At 40.8% G+C, this 27965-nt stretch overlaps 1 protein-coding gene across 7 annotated transcripts in view; it reads right to left on the minus strand.

The window, feature by feature from the left end:
- Window positions 1-27965, minus strand: part of MET (MET proto-oncogene, receptor tyrosine kinase) — a 106831-nt gene that overhangs the window by 38339 nt on the left and 40527 nt on the right. For all 7 annotated transcript variants that reach the window (XM_069802091.1, XM_069802090.1, XM_069802092.1 and 4 more), the window contains 3 exons: window positions 17472-17663; window positions 5915-6049; window positions 4349-4522 (listed from right to left, as the gene is read on the minus strand). In XM_069802091.1, the coding sequence (XP_069658192.1) occupies window positions 4349-4522; window positions 5915-6049; window positions 17472-17663 (501 nt within the window). The remainder of the gene's footprint in view (window positions 1-4348; window positions 4523-5914; window positions 6050-17471; window positions 17664-27965) is intronic.

Below are 27965 nucleotides of genomic sequence, written 5' to 3' on the forward strand. Positions count from 1 at the left end.
TTTACTGCCCCCATTAGAAACCAGACAAAGAGTCTGATCTAAAATGCACTGAAGCCAGTAGGAATCTTTCCTATTTTAATGAGCTTTGAATCAGCTCTCAATGAGCAAAGAAGAGGGAACCTATGCAGGAACAGTACCTTCGCACAAATCCCATAAAAAAGGAGTGATGCTTGCACAGCCCTGACACACAACACTGCAGCTAAGAGCGTGGAACAGTACTGTACCCTGTGGAGTCTGTGTTATTCCCAAGTTTAACTTTCCCTTATTTCTTTGGCTTTTGTCTTCGAAATCTGGATTGACTTCAGATCCTAGTGTTCCACTCTACTTAATATCTCAGCACACTATCTATTTTTGAAGTAACAAAACCCTAGCAGAAACTGAAACTGCTCTGTGGGGGCACAGGATGTCTCGATGTTTTGTACAATAATGCATTGACATGTGGCATTTGAAGAGTTTGAAATGTGATCCATAAGTGAGCAAAATAAGGGCGTTAAAATCAGGCTTGACAAAGCCATACAGAATAAAAAATGAAGGCACTTAACTGGTTTTGAGCGATCTTATCTGCCAAAAGAGACTTGTGATGGCAGCCCATGTGCCTTAATTGAGGGAGAGTAAAAGTATTTACTACATTCTGCCAGCAAATTTAGGAGGCAAGACCTCTAAGTAGATAGCAAAAAATAAACCATATCTTAAACGTTTGTATTTAAGGTCTGCAGAAATTCCCCCAGAGTGTTTTTTTTCGTGTCTTTATTTTTGTTCCAGTTGTTCTGTATGATGAAACCTCTGAAAGTCAATTGGTTTCCCAGACTTGTTCTTGAGAGTCGACAGGAATGAATAGTGAACCTCCTGGACTTTGAACTGAGGTATACGTCGGCATCTTCTGTGTGCTTATATCGCACAGGTAGTAACAGAAAGTAAGCAAAACCTAAATCAGTCATAAATGCTATGAAATTCAGGATTCAAAAGTTCTCTATGGAAAGGAAACTCCACTGATAACATGGAGCTAGTCCTGCTGCAAGGCCTGCCATTCTGCTTGTCCCTGCTGCTCTCTGGACTTTGGGTTAAGGGAGAGAAAATTAACTTCTCTTTTTCTTTTTGGAAAAATTCAAAGCATTGTGTTTTCCTTTTGTTTATGTTGACAGTCATTATGCTAATATCCACTCACATATTTTATAAATCGTTGGAAGAAAGTATCTATTTATTAAAGTTTCAACAGCCCATTCATTTTAATTAAGAGGCAAGAACATGTACAGACCACATGTGAAATTTCCAGCAAAACCTCCAACCTAAACAGGCAGCAGAAGGCCTGATGTTCTTGATGCATCTGAGACAAAAGCCAGCTAAAATGACTCACTTTAAAAACAACAACAAACCATGTCAGGTTTTTAACCACAACAAAGAACCAAAAGGGAGACCAATTTATTTCTTCTTTTACGCCGTTCACCTTTCAGCATGACCTGAATGCCGCACGCAGATGCCTGCAATTTGTTCCAGCACCAAGTCATCTCCCAGGAGACTCCCTCGAGTCCCCCAGCTTTCCTCTAGCACTGCTTGTCCGGGCTGACAAAATACGCCTCGTTGTTGGCAGAGGCGGCGGATGGGAGCGGGGTACGGTGCTGATGTGTGGGACCGGAGCTGGGCTGTGGTGGGGACGTGTCCTGGTACCAGCCCTGCTGTGCTGTCTGTAGCAGGGGGATGCTCGGGCAGAGCTGGAGCCCTGTGCTCCCCACAGGGCTGGGGTGCGGGGCTGCTCCCTGGTACCCACAGCTCCAAGGAAAAGTGCTTAAAGCAGGGCGGCGAGACAAAGGATCTGCAGGATGCCATGGCAAAACGCTGGGTTTCTTCTCTGCCATCCCTCCTGAGAGGAAAATCTCGGGTGGTTTTTTTTTCCCATCGTGCACTACTCTGTATAATAACCTGGGAAAACTCTGCTGAAGGCTTAGCTAGCTAACATCCCCTGGACCAGATCCTCAGAGAAGCTCTCTGTTCCCCTCAGGTTAAAGTGATCGTATGGCATATCTCAAGCAATCTGTCCCTCCGAAACTGCAAAGTATTAGGGGCAGGTTCGGGCTGAATTTCAGATGCTGTGCAAAGCAGGTCATCCTCTGTTTGCTAGGAACAAAACAAGCTTGTTTCTCCTATTTTATGCATATGGGTTTAAAGACAGATCAGAAGATGATGAATAATCTGTTTTATATTTTTTTCAGTAATCATGTTAAATGTCATGGTCCAGTAGAGCATGAAATCTGTCTTAACAGCTAGCAATCCAAAGGGATTTAAGTACTCAGCTGCATTTTTTTCCTTACAAGCCTTCTAGAAGCAACTCCTACCAATGCGGGCATGCTGTAATTCGAGATTCACTTTAAGATCCATCAGTGCCACAGATCCATATTCATTACAGAGGTAGACTGGGCTTGTGCTGAGCAGGCAGGGCTGAGCGACATGGGGAAGGGGAGCACCCGGCCAGCCCCACGCATCCTCCCACTGCCCCACGTTCAAGGCGCGCTCCCCTGGATGAGTCCTCCCACCCACTTCAGAGGGACTGAAGGTGGCCTTGGGGATGCACCTCTCGGCCTAAGCATCTCTGCATGGGCTCCCGGCGCTTGGTTCTTAAACTGCTGAGTGCACACACTCATAATTGAAATTAAACAGGGCTATATGACCTCAGCACCTCCAAAAATCAGAAACCAAGCAGTTCAGAGCCTTAGAAATCTTTTTGGAGGCATGGCAATATACAGCCACTGCTGGAGAGTTTTGCCAAGAAAAAAACATTAAGGGATGCTACTTGTGCTTGAGGTCTAGGAAGGAAAACAAGCTCTGCAGGACAGGTGAGTAGCTTGAGCCTCCAGAGGTATATAAAAAAGTAGCAGGACTAATTCTTAGTGCATCCCTTTGAATTGGTGATTCATAGTCTCATACGAACCAAGGCCCGAAAGGACTATTTGATCATCTAATACAGCCTTTTTGAAATAAACGTGTTCTTGTATAAAGCAGAAGTAAACTATTCGCATTCTGCATTAGCAATTTTTTTACATCTCCTTTGCCCAAAGGTAAATGGCAATAGAAGGCAAGGCAAACACACACACACACACACACACCCCCTTTCCATCCATTTTGGTTTTGATTCCTATAATGCTTCATTGTTTGTTCATTGAATTTTGCCTGTGTTAGTCCTAAATTTTGTATCAGAAAGGTGAAGATGGAAAAGAAAAAAACCCCACTGTAAACATGTGTTTCTAGATTTGTTTCTAGATTATTAGCAGTTTTGCCTGTGTGCCATTTAAAAAGTTGTTGCACATGAAATCGTCTGCCCGGTTGAAAGAAACATAGTGTTTAATTAAAAACCCCTTTTGTCTCCCTTTCTCTCTGAGAGTTTAGCATGTTGAATTTTCATGTCGTTTATGGGCTGCATGCCCATAAAGGAAAATGTTTTTTTAACTACATGGCGTAGTTTAAATGCACTAACAAAAGCAAGTGGGTATAGGCGCTACCAGAAAGTTTTATGCTTGTCCTTCCCTCAGTTTTCTAGTCCGTTAACTGCCCTATAAACCTCCGCCTTCACAGCCATGTCACACTTCACACGGGACGATCCAGTTACACCTACAGCCGGCCAGTACAAACCCTGCGTTAACCATAGCTAAATTAAAACAGGAACGCGCCGGCGCGGCTCTCTCCTCCTCCGTGCGGTTTTCGTTCTCGCACACCCCTGATGGTCTCTGGCCGGCTGGCAGCGGCCTCTGGCTGTCCCCTGCCCCGGGGAAGGGTGCAGCTACCGGCTGGGCGAGTGGGCCCATGGGAACAAGGAGCTGGCTGGGGGGATATCGGGGGAAAAAACATCTCCCCCGGGGTGGCGTTTTGGTTGACAGCTCTGTCACAGAGCTTAGGTAGGGAAGAGAGGGACTTTTGAGGAGCGGGGGCCGGGGGCCTCCTGCGCCGGGTCAGGCTGTGGCGGCTGTGGGCGGGAAGTGCTTTCCTCCATCTCCCCGCTTCGAGAGGGGCCGGAGAGGAAGGGTGCTCCCTTTTGTGACCGGCCTTTCCCGCCAGACGCCTGCCGGGCTGTCTCAGACCCCTGTTGTTTCCCCCCCACGGGTGCTCTGCAGGGCCGAGGCTCTCCCGTTGAGAGGAGAGGTGAGCAGCCGGACCCGTCCACCGTCAGCGCCTCAGCCCGCGGCCTTCGGGGAGAGTACGTGCATCCAGCCAGAGGCTTTATGGACACTGAGGCCGAGGGGAAGTCGAGGAGAGCAGACGCTTCATTTATCATAACTGCATACAAATAAACAGAAAACGTCCGCAGAGCGCAGACGGCACTCTTCCCTCAGAGATAAATAGGAGAAATCCACTGTTTTACCTCATAAACCCTAGGCAAGCAGGTCTCCTGGGTCCAGGTGCCGCCGGGGCACTCGGGAGACCTGAGGCACTGCTGGCTGCACCAGCCGCACTCCATGAAAGGAGGGGCCAGCAGGCACCGGCTGCAGGACCTGAAGTGATGGCAGCCCGGCCCCTTCAGCGGGATCCTCGTTATCTGTCGACGGAAAGACCCTTTTAATACATACAGTAAGCAGCAAGGAGAGTCTCTATTTATGCAACGCGCTCTGGTGCTACTCAGGTTTCAGACGTGCAAGCCGCGGTTCGGCTTCTCTTTAGCTCAGTAATTATAGGATCTTATAAGTAATTTAACTGACATGATTTTAAATTCGCTTGGGAGAAACCCTAAAGGCATCTTAATGTTATATACAGTTACTACCAGCATCTGGTGTTTACAGCAAGATAGCATTTTTTGCTGATGGAAAAAGAAAACAGCAGTGCGCTCCTCCCAATTCTGCACTAGTTCTTGGAAAAAACAGTGTATCTCAGTATGTCTTAGTTCATACGTTTGTAGAAATAGGCATGATGGCTATTTCAACTTTGGCGAGGCTGTATTAGTATCTGTGACACACTTACAGCATGTGACGGCCCAAGTACTTGTTTTTTAACATCTATCATCAAAAACCTATACTATAAGTAAAACATGAATTAAAATTTATATTGTTCAAAATATCAGGATAGTTACGGTAATAGTCACTCTAAATATATAAGAATTATTTTCCGTCAAAATATTAAAATTAGTATATAATTACATTACTATATAAGTACATCATACTTCTTTACACTTCAGTACCTTTCTTAAACTTATTTTGGACATTTTCTTGAAGATTACTCTTATAAATACCTCATACATTTCTAGTAAATGATTAATAACCATCTTTACTAAATGCTGATGTATTTCTGTAAATTCTTACGGAATCAAAGGGTCAAATTATTGCTTACGATTATGCTTTAGGATTATCTGTAATATTATCTGCTGATGTTTTAAACCTATTCTACAATGCATATCTACTTATGACAACAGCATATTTATGACTGCTCTTCATCTTTTATTAACCCTTTGTAGACTACATGCTAAACTAATTTTCAAGCCTTATTGTGAACACCGACTCCCAATTTTAAACACACCCATGTAACTCTTGCACACACAACCCTCCTTAGAAAGTTATAATGTTATGACAGAAACCAACAAAAGCCAGGAAACTGTGAGCACCATTCTTTTCTTAAGCTATTGTGTGTTTTTTCTTTGCAAACACTTGAATTAAGGACAGGGTTTCAGCCTTAAAATTTGCATTTCCTGGCTTTTGTTGGTTTATATCACAGCTCTTACATTATTTAAACATTTCTCAATATTAGGCTGTCAGTTTGTTTAGTGTGTGTGGGGGGAAATCTTGGAGGAAACTTGCCCCTCCAATGTTCCCAAGGGAATGGCAAGGCTGGGAGGATGCAGAGCATAAAACAGCAGTGTGAATAGTTGCTCTTACTGAAAGTTGCTGCTCTGAAGCAGGTTTACACAGTGCACAGAAGGAGCAGATTATGAACCACTCACCTTTTTCCCAGTCACTACCAGGGTATAGCCATCATCTGCTAATGAATTCTCGACAACAACTTGGGGAGAGACGGGGTGGGAGTCTAGCTGAAAGCTGACATGTGGAGCTGTGAGCTCTGAACGGGAAACCACTATCTAAGAAAGAAAGAAATTGGGAAAATCAGCAGGCAGTGTGTGACACAAATGCATGCTGCTCAGCGGTCTCACATTCCTACCACTTCTCTGCTTGCATTAATTACTTTGCATTACATTGCATAATATTTTGCATAATGTTCCATCATGATCTGATTAAAGCGCTATAAAATCTACTTTATTTAACACAGCAAAATTATGGCTGTTGGAGGATCCTCAAAATACATCGTATTTATTAAAATATGAAGGAGTTATTGCATGTTTTCTAGTCCTTTAATTTCAGGTATTTATAAATCAACCGTAAAAAATGAAGATGGGTCATTTAGTCAGCCCTGTACATTTAAGAAAGAAGAATTTTATTTACATGGTCTATTTAAAAGAATCTTAAAACTCCAGGCCTTCAAAAGTCGAAGGTATTTCCATTTATTTTCACTTCGGTCCTTTGGTTTGAAAAGTAGACTTTACCCTGTGTCAACAGTATCTGGCCTTGATGCACATGGGGCCATTAGAGTGCAAAGCTATGGCAAGGCACAGGTCGTCGCTGTGAGCAGCACTACGGAACAACCCCAAGTACACGGCGCTCGATTCCCAGAGCTGGTGAGGCGGCTATGGCTGCAGACAAGCTCCCTGCAAGAGGTGGCTGAGCACCTTGAGGTCTGGCTCCTGCCGATTTCTGCGGGAGCTGGGTGTCCAGGACAGAGCACTCAAAGCACCTTTTAAAGGACAGGGAGAGCTGGAGACTTCTTTGGAAGATGCTCCAAAACAGGAGCCTAATTTAGTTGTCCTGAAACCCCTTTGCAAGACCCCCCCCTGCCCCGGTCTCTCTCTTAATTTTAGGAGATCTTAGGGAGATTAGTCACACCAGTATGAAATTCCCCCACTAGTCATCTCTCTGCATCTTGAGTTACCTAAATACTTCTGAGAATTTGGGCCTATTCCTGCAAACACACGCTTAACTTTACTACTGTAACTTTGTTGACTTTAATGGGATGAGTCATGGCTGTTAAGCAGAGGCATAAAGCATCTGCAGATTGGGGTGGATATTCGATAGCAAGATTTTATAGGCTTGGGCCTGCAATCCACAAGGATGTGCACCCAAATGTGATAGCATCAGGCAACAAAGGCAGAGGATTGTTTACATGAGGGAAGATCATGTTTCAAAAGCTGCATCATGTGTAGTTTACTTAAGGAATTTAGATAATCAACATTTGCTGAGAAGTTGATATTCAATGGGGTTCATTATTTAAAAAGCTTGAAGCCATTCTGGAAATAACTTGTATGTCAAATGTTTAATTTTTCACTATAATGAAGCTTTTCTTCTGACTCTGAAGGCAGCATCAGAACAGCTAGGACATTGACTTACACGATTTCACTGGCTTTTTGCACTGCCAAGGTCTTTCAACAAGATGGCTGACTCCAAAACTAGACTTAGAGATGCTGTAATTACAGCTGATGTTTTGTTGTAATTCAAGACTTAAATAAAATATATGAGCAGTTAATTCATGGCAATAAGTGTTTCATGTCCCAGAGGTATTTACAGCTTGGGGTTGCAAGAGTTTTTTTTTCCTTTAAAATGAAACTGGCCTTGTTAAAGACTTTGCTATGGGTTTGTTTCACACTACAGAAAGTGCAGCTTTTAGAAATCAATAAGGTCTGATCATTTTCGGTGACACAGAAGTATGGTCTCTGACTCAGTGTATTAGGGCATGAGCTCTGTTTTTATATTCAGGACAATGAAAAATAGAATGGACTGCAAAGCTGCATGAAAAAGCTTGATTAATGTTGGCATTATGGGGAGAGGTAGCACCACAGCTGCAAATACCTTTTTAGTTGATCATTAGCCATGTCTCATCTCGAATACCCACTGCTATAAAATGCTAAGAATTCTTTTCTATCATTAATCCAGGCTTCCTCTTATTGCCAAGCATTCTTTCTGATTGAGCCACAATGTTAACCCTTTAAACACATCTGCATTGCAACCTCAGACCAATACGTGAAAATTTGGATTTCATCTCTACAATCTTGGAAAAATTATTCCGTACTTTAAACACTGACTGACCTTTATTTTACTGACGCTGATAGTCAAATCACCTGCTCAAAGCCAAAGTGAATAGCCTTTGACCTCATGACATACAGGGAGCTCAAATTACATTTCCTAACTCATTTGGGACTATGGAATAAAAGTTTGGAGTTTGCTTAGAACTAATCTAACAGCCTACAGTGCTGCTGTAACAGATACTAGATGCAAAAATGCTCTTTTTGGTCTATATAACTGTGTGGTTTTTGCACGCGTCAGCCCAGTCCTTGAAATCCTATCTTACCGTTATCCAACATAATCCTGAAGAAAAAGGCAATTTGAAGACAGCTTCCACAGCAGGAAGAAGAGGCTTCTTAGGACTCCAGTGTCTTTCTCAGAAAACTCTGATTTTTATTGCCTGGGACTGGGCTGGTATGCGTACAGTGTGACTTTAATCTACCACGGACACAGCACCATACAGGGGCTACATCTACCATGGAAATGGTTCAGTACTACAGAAGGATTTACCTTTACAAAGACTATAAAGCGCTGGTTTGGTTTTGTTGTTTTTTGGGGTTTTTTTTTGGGGGGGGGATGGTGTTCGGGGTTTTTTTTTACGTTTTAATAATTAATTTAATAACCAAGCATTTCTCCAGAGCATTAGAGAAATGAAAGTACATCTATGTGCCTGCACCCAAGCAGTTAGGAGAGAGGGAAGGTCTTGCACAGATAAAAATTGACTAAAAGAGAACAAACAAACATTAGCAGTAGATGTTCAGTCCTTGCAATAGTGAGAAGTCGCCAGAGGTGTTCCGCAAGGTGTCTGTGCTGGGATCCATACTGTTCAACATACTCAGAAATTAGTTGGAAAAGTGGTTGAGCAGTCCTGTGACAAAGTTTTCTGGTGATCTGAAGGTGTTCAAGGTGATAAGGATGAGGACAGACTGTGAAGGATGGCAGAAGGTCTTTACAAGACAGCATGTCAAGGCAATAAAATGGCAGGTAAAATACAACAAAGAAGATTAATTTAAAGCGGTATATGATAGATAGTTCCATGAAAACATCATCTCACTGCTCAGCAGCAGTCAAAAAACCAAATAAAAACTTAGGAATTATTAGAAAAGGATTAGAGAACAAATCAGAAAACATCCTGATGTCATACAAATTCATGGCTTGCCTGAACATTGAATTCTTTGTGCAGTTCTGGTTGCCTCATCACAAAAAGAGTATGTTAAAATGGGAAAAGGTTCAGAGAAGGGTAACAAAGGTGATCAAAAGGCTGTAATGAACAACGACTGAGTAGCGTAGGTGTGGAAATGCTATGAAAAAGGCATACGGAATCATGAGTGGGTAGAGACCGACCATTTACTCTCTTCTAATAAAAGTACTAAACACCATAAAAAGACAAAAGTGAGAGTCAGGTTCAAAGCAAACAAAAGAGTAAGACTTCCTAGAAATATGTGATGACCTATGGGATTCCTTGCCAAAGGATGTGAATGTAAGAGGGACACACATTCAAAGGGAAACTCCACATGTACATGGAAAGAGCTAAACAGACAAAACCCAATAGCTCAGGAAGTCCCCAGAATGGAAAATAGTTGGAGGCTTGAAGCAGAAGTTATTACATATGTTGCCTGAGTCCCGAGGCATCCACTTGTCACCACTGCTGGAGACAGAGCACTGAACTAGATGGACCCTTCGTTTAAACTCATGTGGCTCTTCTGATGTTCTTACAAACAACACTTTGGAGAATCACATTCATTATCAATAACTACAGCCCCAGACATCCTTCTTAAAGCAATGTCCCTCTTTTTAAGAGAAAAACAAAAAAGTATGTGGTCTTTCAGCATAGCTGAAAGTGCATCCATGAAGATAATAGCCAACAGTTAATTAATTAACAGTTAATTAATATATTAATATATCCTTTATACTGTAAGTCAGTGATTGCTTAGGTCCATGAACATTAAAATAATTCATTTAAATATTCTTTCATTGCCATCAGCTAGTATTAATGTTAAGTAAGAAGACTTGACTCTACATTTGTTTATGCATAATATGGCAAATTAAGACCGTAATAACTGAGTTGAAAAACAGCATGCAACAGCTTCTTTTAAAAATCATTCTGATGCTCAGTTCTGCTAGACAGCAGGATTGAATTACAAATGTTACTGTCTACATATTGAAATATCTTCTGCAAAAATGAGAGGCCTTCTAAAAGCAATCCCATCTAAGTATCATATTGTTATTTTTTTCCCTAGATGTCTGGCAGGTGTAGGCCATTACCCAGCAGAGATAGGCTCAGGGTTAACTTTATTGTGTAATGCCTCAAATGCCCTGGGATATGCAGCGTAGCCTTGCAAAGGGCACATATGTAGCTCTAAATGCTGTATATCATTCTAATCCATGGAGAGTATAATGGATCTCCTCTGAAGTTTTTGTACTCAAACTGAATGTTAAAACATGTGTGCTCTCAAAACAGTTATTTGGCACCAGGTGTTAATTTTAATTTGACTATATGGATTTTGCATTATGCAACATTCGATATTTTTTCTGAGAGCATCAAGATACATTCTCTACCACAGAAAGAACAGCTATTATAAAACTGTTAAAAGATATGAAAATGTTACTTATCAAGAGTTTGCCAGAGTTTTCTGTTGGTTTAAAAGTGATAAAGTGGGAAGGATTGCAACTATTCACATTCCTACAAATGCACGTGTGCATAGTTTGCATTTAGCCTTAAGTAGGTCAGACTGCCAATATTGAAAAGCCAGGTGAATTGCTGGACCAGAGAGGCAGGACAGCAGCGGGCACTGAGGACAACCCTTGCAATAACTCCATGGGCATCCCATCACTCTTTCCTCCTTCTGGCTCTGTAAGGTTTAAGGTCCATGCTCATGTATTTCTTGACCTCCTCGCACTTGCTTCCAACATGGCTTGCCACTTGCACTGGTGAGTTTTGTTACAACTACATTTGTCTAGTGGGACAGGAACTAGATCAAAAGGAGTTTGATCAATTTGAAGGTTGAAATGGCTTCCATTCAACTGGTATAAACTGGATTTGAATGACCATGCTGAAAGATGCAAAGCTCTGTATTTCTTTGCTCTGCGTCAACTCATTTTGCTGATAGGTACCCTGGCTTTGAGCCTCAATTGCTGGAGTGGTGAGACCTTGCCACTTTGCTGTTTGCAAAAGGAGAGCAATGCTGAAGGCTTGGCTCTCTTCTTGCTGAATTCTGGGACAAGTTTTTCCAACCCTTGAGTGAAGTTACAAATGAAAAGCAGATGTGATCATTTTTGTCTATACTAATTTCTGTAGCATGCATTATGTTCCCTGGCATGTAATCTATGAAAGCAGCTATGACACATGCTAATTTCTCTCTTTTCAGGGAAATGAGATGTGTGTTAATGTTTGGTGGTGGTGGTGTTTGTTTGTTTTTAATCGTAAGTATTCCTGGGAAATGAGTGTGACTATCAAGTGTTCTGTCTACTTGGATGTGAAAGCCAACAGGTTCATGCTCAGCATGTGAAAATTTCCCAAATCATTGGTCTGTGAGAGCCCTGTCCCTATTCCTCATCAGACAGAATGAGGGGCACCAAATGAAACCCTAAAGCATCAGGTTAAGGAAACCCCAAAGGAAGTTCTTCATCATTGAAAGCAGAATGAAATTATGGAAGTCATTGTCACAGCATACCATGGAGGACAAAACAACAAATAATTTCAAAAAACAATAAGCAAAATTGGTGGAGAAGAAGTCCGCAAAGGACTATTAAATGCCAGATACGGGTGCAATTTCCAGCTCAGGGAATCTCCAGGCCACTGAGTGCCAGAAGCAGGAGGGTATTGGAAGAGGTATTGCTGTGTGCTTTTACTTACCCCATGCCTCTCCGTTATCCATCTTAGCCCCTGCCAGAGATAGGAAGCTTTAGTCTAACCCCATGCATCCTTTCCTAGAATAAGACTTATTATTATTCTGTATTGTTTTGTGTCTAACAAGTGCAGAGAGGCCCTGAGGAGCGTGAGTGCCCTGTTGTGTGATGTGCTCTATTCCAAGGAGATCTATCTGTGCCATCATGCTTTGGTTCTCGTGCCCTAAGACATTTTCAGTCCAGAAACTGTTCAGACATGTGAGTGCGTGACCATGTTTTGCTAACGCTTGACTTCTCAGCTAGAGCTGGCTCATGTCCAGCTGGATTGGACAGGACTGCAGCCAGCATGTGGCTGACTGCATCTCAGGGTGTGTGTATACCCATGGGAAGACCTTTTCCTTACCTCCAGAAGCAACAGTATGGATGTGCTACTGTCCTGTGAAGGTGAGGGGGCATGTGGGGGAGCTCCTCACTCCACAGCCAGTGCAGTGCTGACCCACTGTGCACTGAGTTTCACTGGTATAGTCAGAAGGATGAGATGGCCCTGCTGCCAAAATTGCATCTAAAGAGAGTGGTTACCCATAGTATTTGTAAAATGTACAGTGAAACCTCTCTATCCCTCTCTTTCTCAAGAAGGTCACCAATAAGCAGTGCATTTGCTTGGGCTTTACCTCGGTAAGGTCATCTTCAAGTGTAGGGACCACACGCAGTATTCTGCTTCCAAACATAGCATTATGCCAAGTATACATCAAGGGCACCAATCTCTTGTTCATTGTTAAGGCCAGACCAAATGTGAGCTTTTCAGAATAAATCTTGTAAAACTTTCCCATATCCCACTGTCCCCAGAGCTATCGGAAAGATTTCCCCTTCCTGAAGAGCTTTGCTCTTTTCTTCATCACTCAGAAGTCACTCTCTGAAATAATACCAAGCTCCAGGCAGAAAAAAAAAAAAATCACCTTGGACCTGAGCAAGATATTTTATCTCAATTTATCATGGGGGGCTGGGGTAGGGTTGACAAACTATAATTTCCCAAAATACTGGCTAGTAATGAAAGTGTCTTTTGCAGTTGTGAGTTGTATTTTCAGCAGGGCTTCTTTGGCTTGAGCAGAGTAAAGCTGCTTTACACCAGCTGAAAATCTGATTCCTCAACTATAGCAGTGTGACTGGGTGCTGTTTTCTAATCAAATAACCACTGTGAAATACCTGATTCACTTTGCACCCAACAGCTGTACTTTCAGCTTGTGTTCCCAGTCACACTCTGAAAACAAGCACAATAAGAAAGGCCGAAACAGCTGCAACTTCTCAACAGAAAAAAAAAAGAAGAGGGGGAAAAAAGCTTGTTGTCAGGCTCCAGCTTAGGAAGGAAGTAAAACCATTTTTCTTTTCTGTCTCATGCATGTCAGCTGTCTTAGAAAAATTATTACTGCTCTGTTTTGTAACAGAAACTCCACAATATTTGGTAAACTACAAACTCCAATCTATTCACAGCCAAATAAAGATTTAACATTTCTGATGCAGCCAAAACATGTTCAGTATGTCAATGGGCTGCAATTACTCTCCAGGAGAGCTTTGGAATTCACCTCCTGGCCTCAATTATCCTCCTTAAAAGAACTCATGAATCTTCTGTATTTGGACCATCCAGATCGATTTTATTTTAGTTTTAGATTTTGGCTGAAAAAAATAAACATTTAGTGAAGGAGGCTGTATTTCCTTTCTAGTATTAGCGTTTTCCAGAGCTATTTAAGTGAGTAATTCTATTTAATCAAACTAAAAGCACAAACAGAAAACAACAGGTGACTATTCCTTGGTTGGATAAAACATACCTACTTTTGCATTCTGAATATTATTGGCTCCTCAGATGACTTGTTTTAAATAAGAGAAATACAGGTTATATTCTGAGTTGGGTCATTAGCACGGTTCTGATGGGTAATGCCATAAGCTTCAGTGGAATCACTTGTAAAGATAGGAACTATTCATCGTGATATGTCTCTAAAAACATCAAAACCCCAGAATCAGATAGCCACCACCTACAGAAGGAAAAACTTTGTTCTCAGAAACTACATGTTAAACCTTCTGTTGACTTCTGCAGCAATGCTGTGCTATAGTTGTGTGGTAAAGAGAGAAAAATGGATGGAGATGGAAATAAGAGATGAGGAGGCGGTAGGAAGGCATAAAGTGATGAGCAGCAGAAATGGAAAAGGAGATGGAAAGATGGCAAGAAAAGGGAAATAAGAAAAGAAGGGGAGTCAAGTGGTTGGCTGCTGATCAAGTATAAGCAAGTATAATGGGAGAATATGAGAAACATTTTCAAATAAATTTCTCTCAGTTTGAACATCAATAGCTTGCTGCTGTACCTACTGGCTTCCACAGCACAGGCTTGGAGCTTCAATTCAATTTAGGTGACATCATCGCTATGTTTTAAACATCTTTTTTTTTTTTTCCCCACAATATGTTTCATAACAATTAAAGGAAACCCTAAATTAATACAGCAAAAATGTGAATTAAATGTTCATTACTTTCACCAAGCTGTTTCATATTTGGGTGCTTCAGGGTGTGGTTGTCAGAGACAGAGGTACTGTACTATGATTTCTTTTAATCTCACGGATGACTGCTAGTGCTGAAATTTATGTCACAAACTAAATTGTCTAAATATGGTAAGGTTTGGTATTTCAAAGAGGATACAAGATGAACTGGATTCACTGGAAGGGCTGAGCTGATTTTCTAATTTTAGAAACCTATATATGAATATTTTTTCTTTTGCTTTTGAAGAGTTAGCATGAAAATGTTTGCAAGATATTAATACAATATAACCAGTTTTAAAACAGATTCCCTGATAGGTAGAATTTTGCAACTAATTTTCTCCGAAAGCATACCTGTCTCTGAAAGGATATAGTCAATTCTGAATAGCTACAAGTTACAAGGGGATTGCATAGGAAAATTCAATATTTGAATGTACAAAGAGCTAAAAATATGAGTGCAAATAACTGTGCAAAAGTGAGGTATGTAATAAGTGAAAAACTGAGGATTCTTTGCCATATGTTCAAGTAGATTTGTGAATGAAACAAAAGAGAACATCATTACATTTCTTTGCTAAAAAATGTGGGGAAGTGTTTGGGGATATCTTTTTGATAAATTAAGTCATTGTTAGATTATCCTGATTTTTTTTAACCCATTTTACTTCAGTAATGGTCATTTAATAGCTCAATTTTTAATGATCTCCATCTCATTGCAGTTAATAGCTATATTTCCATAGAAACACTGCAAATCTGCTTTAGCTGGGCATTTGCTAATGAACATGTTTGAAAGCACTTCCTAGATAACTATTAGTGAAAAAAAAAGATTTAATGTAAGTGAACATTAAATTCTGCAAAAAGCTGTGTCTGCTGTATCCTATAGACCTAGTATCCCTTCCAAGATCATTTAAAGGCAAAACAAATTCTAACCTTTTTATTTGGAGGTAGTGTCATTAAAGGTAGTCAGTATGCTTATTCTCCTGCTGGTTGCACCAAACCCTCAAAGAAAGAGCTCCTATTTATTACAATATGAGCCCAATGCTGACTTCCCCCTGTAGCTCAAACCAATCTAATTCAATGATGAGAATATTTCTGCTAATGGCAATGTGCAGTTTACACAATAGCCTTTCTTTTGATTTGTAACTGAACGTGGAATGGGAAATGTATTCTGGAAATATCTTAATTGTTCCTTGAGTTGGGCAAACGTCTGAATGAAGTGTGTGGTGCAGAACTTGAATGAATAATTTAAAGAATGTTACAAATAAAAATAATGCTGCCTTGTGCTTTCCACCAAGCCTCCCTAAAAGCTTTGTGACAGCCCAAAAGAAATGCTGCGAGTAAGACAGTAGTTGTTATTAACTGTATTTTGTAGATAAGGAAATGGCTTCAGAAAGGTTAAACAAATTGCTCATGTTCGCTGCGTGAACCAGCATCTACATTTAAGAACAGAGCGTAGGTTGGTCCTGTGCTCTTAGCATTTGCCTTTCCTGCGCTGAAGACAAACTGCAGCTTAAAGTTACCAAGGTCATCATGGGAAGTTCAGGTAAAACTGGCAGGGTTGTCATTGAACATTTTGTTAAGTTCCTATCTTTTAGGAGGAAAGAGAATCATGATTTTCTCCAGTTTTTCATCTGTCCTTTGTGGTAAATCACTTTGACCTCCTTCCCTGTAGGACCATTATGGATTTTGCATTATGGGGCAGGTTCTGTGTCCAGTCTGTACAGAAGACAGAAGTGGAGGTATAGGATTCCCTTTGTCCAGACAGGGTGCATGTACGGGGGACAGTATGTAGCCCTACTTACTGCATGTGGTAAGGACAGAGAATGAGGGGAAGGGAGAGAAGAAAGGGAAGGCTTGTTTTTATGAACAGTTACATCTGCCCAAGTATTTTCTAATGGAAGTTTATGGGAAGCGGGAACACTGCAAGGACACAGCAACTGATGGCCTTCTCCTCGGGTTTCAGTTAATGATGGTTGGGGGACAACACTACTGACTTTGATGACTCTCTGCAGCCTAGAGAGCAAGAAGGGCCAAAGACTGCCAATACTTCAGGAAGCCCACTAGAAAACAAGTAATACTGGCAGAGTAAAAAGACAGAGGTCCTTGGGTGCAAGAGGGATCCAGGCTGAGATGCACATCCAGGCTGGACACTGTAGCAGCTGGAGAAGCCAAGGTCTCCAAGGTGGTCATTGCAGGATGACAGTGCTTGAAATAAAATGGGTGAACAGCGAGAGCCCTTGGTGCTTTCAAAGTATTTTGCTTTCTGATGTTTGATTTTGGCTGCCAAGTTTTTAAAAGACTGTTGGCTCTGTGGGTTAGATTTATTTCATTAGTCACCTACAAAGAAGTCATATAGTATAATTTACCTGTCTAGATTAGTTATGTACTCAGTGGAGGGAGACAGACTTCTCAAGAGGGTGATTTACCACTTATTACGGAAAACCTGGTTTAGGACAGGAAGAATTGCTGTCCAGAAGAACAGAGTGAGACGGGAATGAGCAAGAGCCTGAAAATCCAAGATGCACTCAGAGAAACTTGAAAGTAGTTGGAGGAAGAGCTAATCTCAATTCTACAGCTGTGAGTCATAGACTATGGGTACATTAGCAAGTAATTTGGTGCCAGAGGAGTGGATTGGTATATAGAAACAACTAATGCTGAGGCTCCTGCTTCTACATTATAAACTGTCTTGGCATTTTACATTGAACTAGGTTTAATCTGATCCTGTAGACAAACACCCATATGAAGTGTATATCTGAAGCTGTTTGAAGAATCAGTCACTGTTTTGGACATTTCTGCCCCATCTGAGTTTGGAGCATATTTGTTATGTATCCAAGACAGAGCTTTCAGTTTAGTTTCCTTTGAAAGAAATCTAGTTTGTATGGACCAAAACTGCTCTGTGAACTGAGCCAGCTGGACTAAGTAGAGATCATGGTAGAATTTGCTCCAAAAACCATTGCTCCAAACCACAAAGCCCATGTAAACACTTAAAATGCTGAGTGAATTGTGAAGGTGTCATAGTAATATTTACCTGCATGAAGCGGCCCTCCGAAGTTCCCAGATTAGCGACAGTAAGGTTCCCTTTGGTGAAGACAGATATCGAAGTTAACAGGACACTGTTGAATTGGCCCATGAACAAGTCAACCCTCTGCAAAGGAGTCGTAACTTCTAAGCGATATTCATCATCTTGTGCTCTGCAGTACGAAGCATTTCTTGAAAAAGCCTGTTTGAAAATGAAGTACAGATGAGTACTGTCTTTATGAGTAGGAATAGATCTTTGTCAGAGTGAAGTCATTTAGCACAAATGCATTTGACCAAAAGTATTTTAAAATGTTTCAAACTTAATTGCTTCATCAGTTATGATGTTCCATGAGGAAGGCAACGACTTCTTAATGTTATGGGAATGTTTCTTTTAACTTTTTTTTATCCTATCTTTTGGAAATAAGACATAGAGGTCTTTATGTAACCAGATGATATGTATATAAGCACATATATCAAGGTATCCTTTCTCTTAGCTACTTCTATAATGCTGCTTCTCCAAGGGTCTCAGAATTCTTTGACTGCAGAGCCTGCCCAGTGACACACCTGCTTCTAAAAGACTGATTCCTAGAAAATGATTCTCTAAAAACATTGCAATTTTTTTAACCTTTTTTTTGCATCAAAATGATAATTTCCAATATTCTTCTCCTTCTGTTCTCTTTTCACCACCTTCTTCAGTGATAAGACAGAAAAGGGGAGAAAAAGATGGAGAAAGAGAAAAGGGAGATAAGCCAGGAAAAATATGGTTCTGATTGTATATTTAAATGGAACTATGGGGAAGCCAGCTTTTTATAATCACTTAGGCTATTGTATTGATCATCTATGGCTCATGCACTATTTTGTCCAATCTCTGTATGTCTTGAGTATACTATAATAGTTGCTGCATTTGCAGTATTTTCTCGTTCAGTTTGGGAATAGAGATTACATGTTTTTAATTTTCATTGGAAAAATTCTTGAACAATACACTTTAAATTATTCTCTCGAGAAGAATATAACCTGCTGTCCTGACAATTCAATAGTAATCTATTAACTGATAATTCCATTACTATTGATACTACATCATCTGTTTTGGTGAGATCGTACAGATAATAACCAGGAACCCCTGAAAGGATCTCTAACCAGTTTAAATTTGGAAGTCATCTAGCATGTTCCCACTGTGACATACTTTATGAATAAACATGTAGGGAGATCATTAAGGATCTTATGGTGGTTCCCTCTGCTGAAATCAATAGAGAGCTTCATTTTTCCTAATTTTTTTATTGATTTGTTGTTGTTACAAACATGTTTTAAAAAAATATTTTAAAAAGCTTGAATTAAACCTTTTAAAGACAGGCAGAGTTTACACTAAAGTCAATAGATCTGGATCATACCCTTAAAGAACATGTAGGAGTAAAATTTTATTTTCTTGTTTTCTAGATTCAGATGTTATTCCCTCAAAGTACTATGAGAAAGCAAGCAATGAACCAAGAATTTCATGCTGGCTTAACTCTGGTGAATTCTGGAAAAAAACCAAGGCATTGAAAATGCTGTTAAAAAAACGTTCAACCTAATAGCTCAGTCCTTTGCTGTTGAATTGTAACATTTCTGAACTGTGCAGAGCAACAGCACTAGCAGGCAAAGTTTTCTGTGATCCCTAGGAGTTGCAGTGAGCACTGGTGCCAGCTTTTCTCCAGGTGCCCTGTCAATTTACTGTATCATTTAGGTCAAAACCTGAGTAAGACCAGACAAGAGCAACTGAAATCTCTGTGCAGTGCCTTAATGATACAGAAAGAGGGCTTCTAGATTAGATCTGATACAGCAGTGACTTAACAGTTCGGTTATCCACATACTAAAGGGTTTGCTGTATTAGTTTTGGTATTATCTGTTAATGTATGGTGTGCTTTGCTCAGCAGGAGCTGAACTAATACTTTGCACCAGGAACACTGAATACACTTTAAATATTTTTTAACCCAGTATTTGACTGGGTTAAATAATCAACAGACAAATTTAGCTTTTCTTTGTTTTGGCCACCAAACAAGCTAAAAGCCTTTTTCTTTTGCACTCATATCCTACCCAGGCTAAAAGTATTTCTGAAACATCTGTGCAAAGATTACTCATACAATGAGTATGAATAGTTCAAGTGCAGAAAGATGTACAGTTTTCATGCTTTCTGAAATAATGCAGATTTCTGAATTTACCCTCCCCCACTTGGGATCTCTGCTCTTTGCTGTAACTCCTTTTTTTCCATAAGCAAATGACTTTGGGGAGAGATGTTTCTGTGCTAACCTTAAAAAAGGACTTCCTCCGATGTAGTCATCTCAACACAATTTGAACATCCTGACATGCCTCATGAAACCCTGTTCAAGTTCTTTTTAACAAGTGGTTAGGTTTTCCTGCTTGCCCTGACACCTTTCCTAGCTTCCCCGAAGTCAGTTCAGCCACAAAGTCAGCTCAGCCTTCCTCAGAGGTGTTGTAATTTTGGGTATTTGCCCAAGAACCTGCAGGTTGTTCCACATATGGCTCTCTTACAAAACCTGGCTCTCCATGGATTAACCATAATGTAAGGTTAGCTGTTTAAGAAATAGGAAGGCTTTGATCTTTGAGTAGAAATGCAGAGATTAAAAGGCTACTTAGAAAACTAAAGGAAGATTGATAACACAGAAAACTGCGGCAAAGAAGCTGCTTTAAATTAACTCTTTGAAGCCTGAATCTCTCCCTCCCTCCCTCTGTCTCAGTGTACACATAAGTATCCATTTGGCTGTCAATGTGGAAAAATAACTGATGTCAGATGATGCACTCTGGGTATTATGCCAAGTTCCAGTGACAAATCACACAACTATTGAAATGGACGATTAGAGCGCGGGTAAGTGCTTGGGTTGGGCTATACTGCTTCTCTTGTCGGAGGAGAGGTGCCAATTGCACGTGTGATTCATAGCGAGGGCTTTGCAAGGCTGGTGTAGGTGTGCCACTGGAATGCAATGAGGTGTGGGCAAGTCCTGCCTTTCAGCAGTGTCCAGAAGGGTAGAAGATAACCAACGCTATCTTATTTGTTCAGAGGGGAAGTTGTGGTGTTTCAGAATTTACCCTGGATTGGGTCCACAGAAGATGAATGCGCCAAAAAAGTCTCTAGACATCATTGAGCTGGGCTATCAGGAGCTGTCACTGTTTGGCAGTTAACTGACGATTTATATATCATATTCAGTGAGCATGAAAATAATATTTTGGACAGAGCTGCACATTTGAAGCCAAAAGCCAAAATCTTAAAGCCACTAATGAAAATCTCAAAAAAATACCCAGTTTGGTCAGTGTCAGAACCGATCATAGAGTCTAGTCTCTAGTCTGAATATTAGACTCAGGGGAAAAAAAAAAAAAAAAATCAAAATTTTAACCAAAGACTTTTTGTGAGCTTTTCTGTTATTTGCAGCGACTGCAATTTGGAGAAACACTCCTCCAGGCTCGTCCTTCTAGAGCTGGCCAAAACCTGTTCTTCTTAGTTAAATGCAGTGCTCAAATAGAAAGTGATATTATGTGTAATGTCTTAATGTTATGTTTAATGTCTTGAATAAACTAGAAATTAATGACTTAATCACTGCAGAACGTCTCATCCTGTCTTGTGAGTGATCCGGAGGACATCATTAAAATTAAAACTTAATTTGACAAATTGGAGCAATGGTCTGAAAGTAACTAGGTAAAATTTCCTAGTGTCAGTTATAAAATACTACAGTTACGAAGATGAACTCAGGTGAAAGTAGGAATAAGCAGGAGTCTTGTTTCCTGCTGGTTTGTTTATATGACTTATAACTTGTTGGCTGTCAGGAATCAAAGTCCTAAGGATCGACTTTTGTTTTCTGCTATGGATCCTAGGAGTCTCCCTCGAGAAGTGGGCACCCACAAGTGCTGACAACGTTTCTCCTTTGAGCATTTCTGTGGCATAACGTGAAGCAGGGGGAAATGAGCTACTGCTAAATGAGCTGGATCCTGGTATCTGCAAATGGCAAAAATCCTTTTTTAAAGAAACTGCTGTAGCGTGAATGAATAGATGATTCTACATGACAAATTGATTCCCAGGACAATTAAAAACAGAGAGGGTGTATAAGTTGCTTCTCTTTTGTTGTAGAGGTCAGTGAATTAAGCTGAATAATAAAACTACAGTTTTCAGGAGTGTGTCCTATTGGAATCAAGCACATAGTGGTGAAGAATTTACATATACAGCACACTCTGAACAGGAAGAGTAAGTGTGAGGAACACAGAAGAACCTTATCAGATTTTCCTTTCTAAATTTTCTTGTGTATTTTTAGCCAACACGGTTTTGCTGTTCTGTAATACATTTGAATTTTCTGGGTAGTTTGCAGTATTTCTCTTCAGGTGAGACATGCATTTGATCATTGCTTCTCTCCATGTGAAATACAGGAATTGAAATTCTGGCCCCAAGAACTCAGTGAAGCCAGGGTGTTGCCTGAAGAGGGTGAGTGATTTCATCATCATCATGTTGGAGGTCTGTTAGAGGGCTGGAGTTAGAACCTGTATTGTCTGTTTCCCAGTCCCATGAAAATAAAAGTGAGGGACATTATAAATTTGGCCTATCATTGTTGTCTTTGAAAGGAATTACTCCTTAAATTTCATAAATCTCATAAATCTTCCCAGCAGTCACATATCAAGTTTTTTTTAAGTCTGGGCTCAGTTAGAGATGACTACTAAGATCCTTGTACTTATAGCTCTTTGACAAAATGGAGAGAGGAGAAAAATTACCAGGACAAACTTTCTGGCTTCTGACACCTTTACAGACTCTGTTCACTTCATGCCTTTTTCTGTCAGTTCCCTTGGCAAAGGGACTGTCTCCCTCCTCTTTTCCCATGTGGTTTCATGCCATAGCTGGTCAGAGTGAATAAAGCATAATGGAGAAGAGGTGAACTATATAAATAGCTTTCTACTATGCTATCACAAATGAATATTTTTTTCCTCTGTAATTTGCAAGATGGAAAGTTTGTGAAATGGACGAAATTTTACTACTAGCAATTCTAAAAAGTCATATTCACATTTACTGTTCTCACTATACACAACTGTCACAGGGTGTCTGAATTCTTTATGGTTATGAGCACATTCAATGATGATACATGGAAAAAATATGGACACATTTATTTTTTGGAAGTAATTGACCAGAAAAGAATCTCTTGTGAACAAACTCCAGCGCTGTAGGCAAAAGAGAAGCCAGCCAGAGTTGAGGAACATGAGAAACAGAAATTCTTTGGATGTAGCATGTTGGCTTTTGCCAACATGATCAACTGCAAGTCCACAGTGAGACTCCTCACCCGCTGGGTCACTGTAACTGCAGTCTGAGTTCCCAAAACTTACTGCTGCTTTCCAAGAGAAGCAACTGTGGATAACTAAATAGGGTTGGCCGTACATCACTACTAGTCATATGTACTACTAGTCATAGCAGGCCAAATGCACATGAATAGTGTTCCTTACTGGCACCAAGATTACATTACATTCATATTCTCCCATTTCACTTCCTTTATCAAATATTATCAATTAAGAGATCGGGTCTTTCATACTGAACTATTGCACATATTCATATCGATAGGGTCAATAAGTCCTCGGAAAGAGGTATCCCAAATGGAAGAGTCAGCTATTATTTGCAGTAGGGACTGCACGGAAGCCAGACTAGGGCAGTCTGCTGGGGATACGCAGTGCATACCCCACCTGCTGCTCTCACAGCACAGAAAGACAGCTAATTTCCATGTTAATGTGGCAGTGATTGGTACTAGGTATGCTGAATTTCTCTTTCATGCCCTGTTTTGTCAAACAACTAACTTGTTCTTCCCAAGAACTGAATGGGAAGTGGAACAGAAATCACTTAGAAGTCACATCACAAGAGAAAACTATTTGAAAACACAGTATTCAAAATGCTATGTGCTTTGTAAAACAGATTTCTGCACAGTAGCACCAGACATCATTACCAAGCACTTGTAATCCTCAGCAAGGGAAAAACAAGTAATAAATGGAACACCTCAGTTTTGCCAGTGGACACAAATTTATGTGCTAAACAACTCCCATAGAAGCAGATCCACCGTGCTTCTGGTTTCTTCTTGACCAGTGGAAGACACCTCGAGGAGGTAGGCGCTGTGAACTCAGTCCAGCGTTCATGAAGAACTGAACATGCCTGAGGCAGGGGACTGGGTTCTCCTGTTTCTAAGAACTTCTGCTGAGGCATTGAAGCTTTACTCTAAAAGGTGAAAGAGTTTTTTCCTCTTTTTGTTTTAAACAAAGAATTGTTTCCCTCTTCTTCCTTCCTCCTCTTCCCAATATTCCTCAGGTATTTGAAAGCAATTCAAAGATTTTTTTATAAAATACAGAAGAATTATGTTCCCTTTCTGAGAATAAACTTTGCAAATCTCATCTGCAAAGTAGGAGATGTGAAGAAAAAGCAAGCAACTGGAAATGGCCCTTTAAGATGGAAACAGTCAAGCAATCATAACGACGCAGTGGTCACTACTATGTCTTGCTACTGCCTGGAGATGGTCCGAGTTACACAGGAAAACAACCCTTCAAAATACTACTTGTTGCAAAATAAGGAACAATTTAGAGGGAATTACTGAAGGATTAATTACCTTTAAACTACACTTTCGACTTCAAGGACTTGATCTAGTTTTAAAGAACTCCATTGATGTAAAATGTTACATAGTATCATCCCACTAATTCTTAATACTTGTTGCTTTGATCTACTTCACTGCTAAAATGAGAAGGGGCAAAGGAGTTACTGTACTGATGCTCCACTTAAAGTAATAGGTAAAAAGACATCCATGTTAAATGTAATTAGTTAATACAAATTAAGATGATTACATGTTCTATTGTCAAGATCATTCAAAGAGTTATTTGCTTTTGTCATCGAACAGTGCTGCATTAGTTCTCATAATCTGGTTAGTGCATTAGCACTAAGTAAATCTTATTGATTCAGCAGATAAAATGGACCTAAGTAATCTTGGTATTTTGCTGATTCCCCTTATATTAATTTAACATTTAACTCAGTATACAGATTATCAAAGGAGAGGTGTTGACTAATTATACATTTTGAAGAAATAAAATAATGCATTAGAGATGCTGTGTTGATAAAAGCAGTTTTGCTGTACATTTGTAGTGTACATCAGGTGCATTTTTCATAGAAGTCCTTATTTACGTGGAAGCTGTGATGAAGTAGAAAAGCTGTGAATTGCAAGTAGACCAGTTATCCTAAGATAATGCTGAGTGCGGAGACTCTTATTCCAAGATAACATTGCACAACCACTGCCTGTCTAGCCAAAACAGTGGTGCAAGAGATGTGTGGGATAGAAAGGAGTCCAGAAAATAGGAGAAAATCATGCAATTTGCCCTACTTTCCACAGGCTGTGTATAAAAGCAGGGTAACATCTGCCTTAAGGGAATGAAGCTCTCATTATCACTTCCCCCAAGATCATTCTTCCTCTAACATTTCATTGTTTTCATCCACTCCATAGGCAGTGCAAGTAATATTTCTTTGTGACCTACACTTGCTTTCTGAACCATTTATGCCATGGATCTTCTTCCTTAGCACTAATTTTTTATTTACTGTGGGATTTGACTCTGGTTTTACTTGTATGTTTGGAAATGCGGAGTAATTCCACTCTGATGCAAAAGCTGTCTGAGATCAGAAACCCACATGCCACCTAGAAAGTTCGAGTCACACAACACTGTCCTGGATAATAATTACCTACTGTTGCTTTAGTGAGCAATAATGACGGCAATATGTGGTCCTGAGTCAGAACAAGTAGAGTACGTAGAGGAACTGCTGAGGTAAGGTTGGTGCTGAGTGAGCTGAAAAGCAGATGTCTGCTTTGCCAGGATTTATGTGTCTCTCCATTGTTTGGCAGCAGAACCTGAAAAAAATTCATTGCTTGCTTAGGTGTCTCAACTACCTACCAAAGCCAGGTGGGATGAATCCAGAACTTAGATCTGCATGCAGTGCACTGCAGAATCAGCTTCTCTTTCTCTGGAACATGGAATTGTTTACAAAGAAGTCCCAGCAGGTCTTTCAGGACGGTCTGCCATGGTCCCATTGCAGAATAGCCATCAGCAGACTAGACAGGAACTTAATCTGGGGCAACAGAGCCTTAGAATTTGGTCTGAACACAGGAAAAGAAGCTTAGATCTGAATATTACACATCTCTAGTGAGTGTCCTTAACGTTACATACCTGCTAGTCTACATTTTGGACATCTCTTCCTGTGGGACTGTAAAGGTTTTCAAATTTGCAAGGTTACATAGGGTAAGAAAATTATTCTTCATCCAGTTCTAGTCTTTAGAGTTATTTAAGGGCCTTCAGAAACTCTGAGACATAAAAAACACATGACCAGATATCCATGTTAAAAAAATAAAAATTACTTTCTGCCTGAAATGATTTCTGTGCGATTCCAGAGAAAAGCGGGACAGTCACTCTTCCACACTAATAACCAATAGGGAACCCTGCCTTTAGCAGCAGAATTTGATTAAAAAGTCTGGAAATGGAACATTATTAGTAACTCTGGCTGATAAATCAGTGCCCTTTGCAGAAAATGGTAGTTTAACGGATACCACTTTTTCACAAAGAAATCCAGCTTTCATCAAGAAGATGATAAAACACCAAGCAGCAATGCTGGGAAGCAGAGACAGGCCCCTAATCAGACATCAGGAGAAGGAAAACTAGTTTTTGCAGCACTTGGGGACTAACAGTTTGGCCCCCAAACTCCATAGCTCCTGGGGCTCAGAAGAGTCTGCAAAGATATCTACCACTTGGGGGGGTACAGTACTTTCCAAAGAAACACCCTGACCTGCCTTTTTCCTTGCCTCACCTTTTTCTTGGGAACTCCCTTGTGATGGTGTCCACGTGGCCGGTCCCAGGGACAGAACAGCCCTTACCTCTGTAGTCATGTGTCTGCTGAATCTGGCCCAGTCTGAGCTAACCATCCCCATACCTATGCTCATACCATACCCCCTACACACTCATACCCATATCTCTACCCACACCTGTACCCATACCCATACCTCCCTCACGTGCAGCTTAACCGGAGTTCAGGCTCTTCCCGCAATCCCTTACGCCATCCTATTTGCCCCCGTCAGGTCTTGCGTGGCCGGGTGGGCAGACGGCCACATACCGAACGGCGGAGGGGAGCTGGGTGGGGAGCACACCCTGCCTTGCGCTCCACCGTACAGGGCACAACGGGGACCCTCGGGTACCGCCTGGGCTTCCAGCAGACAGGCAGTGAGCACGGAACAGGAACGTGGATGCAGCTTGCCACCTTACGACTGTGGTTTAAGGCTGTTTTAAAGGGCGTCAGTGCACACTGCCCATCACCCAGTGCCTCTTCATTTGTTCTTCTGAGACATCAGAACCCCATAGAGAAGCTTGCACAAAATCTGTACGGATGGGAGCAGGCTTTGTGCCCAGGCAGAGTGCTGCATGCCAGCTGATATAGCATTTCCAGAGCAATAAATGACTGAACCGATCCAATGGATTCTGGTGCTTGACTTTTAGGGAAAATGTTCAGGCATGTTCTACTCACAATATAAAAAACATTTCCTCCGTGCTGTGAGATTATCTAAATAAGCCACATCAGCCCTTCCTCATCAGAGAGATGTGGTGTTATTTTTAAACCTGCCAAAAATTTTTAAGCCAAATGGTGTGGGATATTACAGTTACAGGGCCTCAAAAGAGTTATTTGTCTCTGTTTATTTTATTAAATATTCCTAGACGTACCCTTAGGATGACAGATCAATAAGTGCCTTTGCGGTTTCCTGATAGAAGGCAGCAATTATTTTCTTCCATTACAATATAAGCATAACCCAATTTTACTCATCTATCATGTGTGTAATGGTAATAAAGAAGCATCACCATGTGTTTATTTTACTGTCACTTTATCTTTTGTTTTGGTGATCTTCTGTTTTCATTTCACGTTCTTCCAACAGTTCGTGCCTTTCATTTGACAGGAGCTGTGACCAGTCTGAATTGCTTCAGGACACTTGTTGGGAACATGGTGGCAGAAGCCTGTCTGTGGTTTCTCCTTTCCTGTAAGGTGAATGGAGTACTTTAGGCTTTCACCTGAACCTGTCTGTAGAAGAAACAAAGCCACAGGACCTTTACAGAGCTGAATTTGGATTTCATTTTTAGAGGTGCTTTTCTATAGAAGTCAATAGTGATTGAAGTTAGGTATCAGAGGACAACTGGGCTTACAATTCTTTAGCACATACGAGATGCAAAAAGGCTAAACAAAGCCCATAAGATCATGATCTATCTAATGACAAATGAAATGTATAGTTGAGATTGTCAAGGCTAAACTCAACCCATCTTCCTGACTTGGAGAATCACATTTAATCCATGATAGAGGTGCAAACTACTAGACTATGTCTGCAAACGAAGTAAGCAGCATTTGTCTCCTCAAGTACTGCTCTGCTTTGAGGACTACCACACCAGGGCTCATAGTGACTAACTGTGACCACATAAACTCTGCTAAAAGCCT

Source organism: Haliaeetus albicilla, chromosome 14 (assembly GCF_947461875.1).
Source record: "Haliaeetus albicilla chromosome 14, bHalAlb1.1, whole genome shotgun sequence".
In the NCBI taxonomy this organism is placed as follows: domain Eukaryota; kingdom Metazoa; phylum Chordata; class Aves; order Accipitriformes; family Accipitridae; genus Haliaeetus; species Haliaeetus albicilla.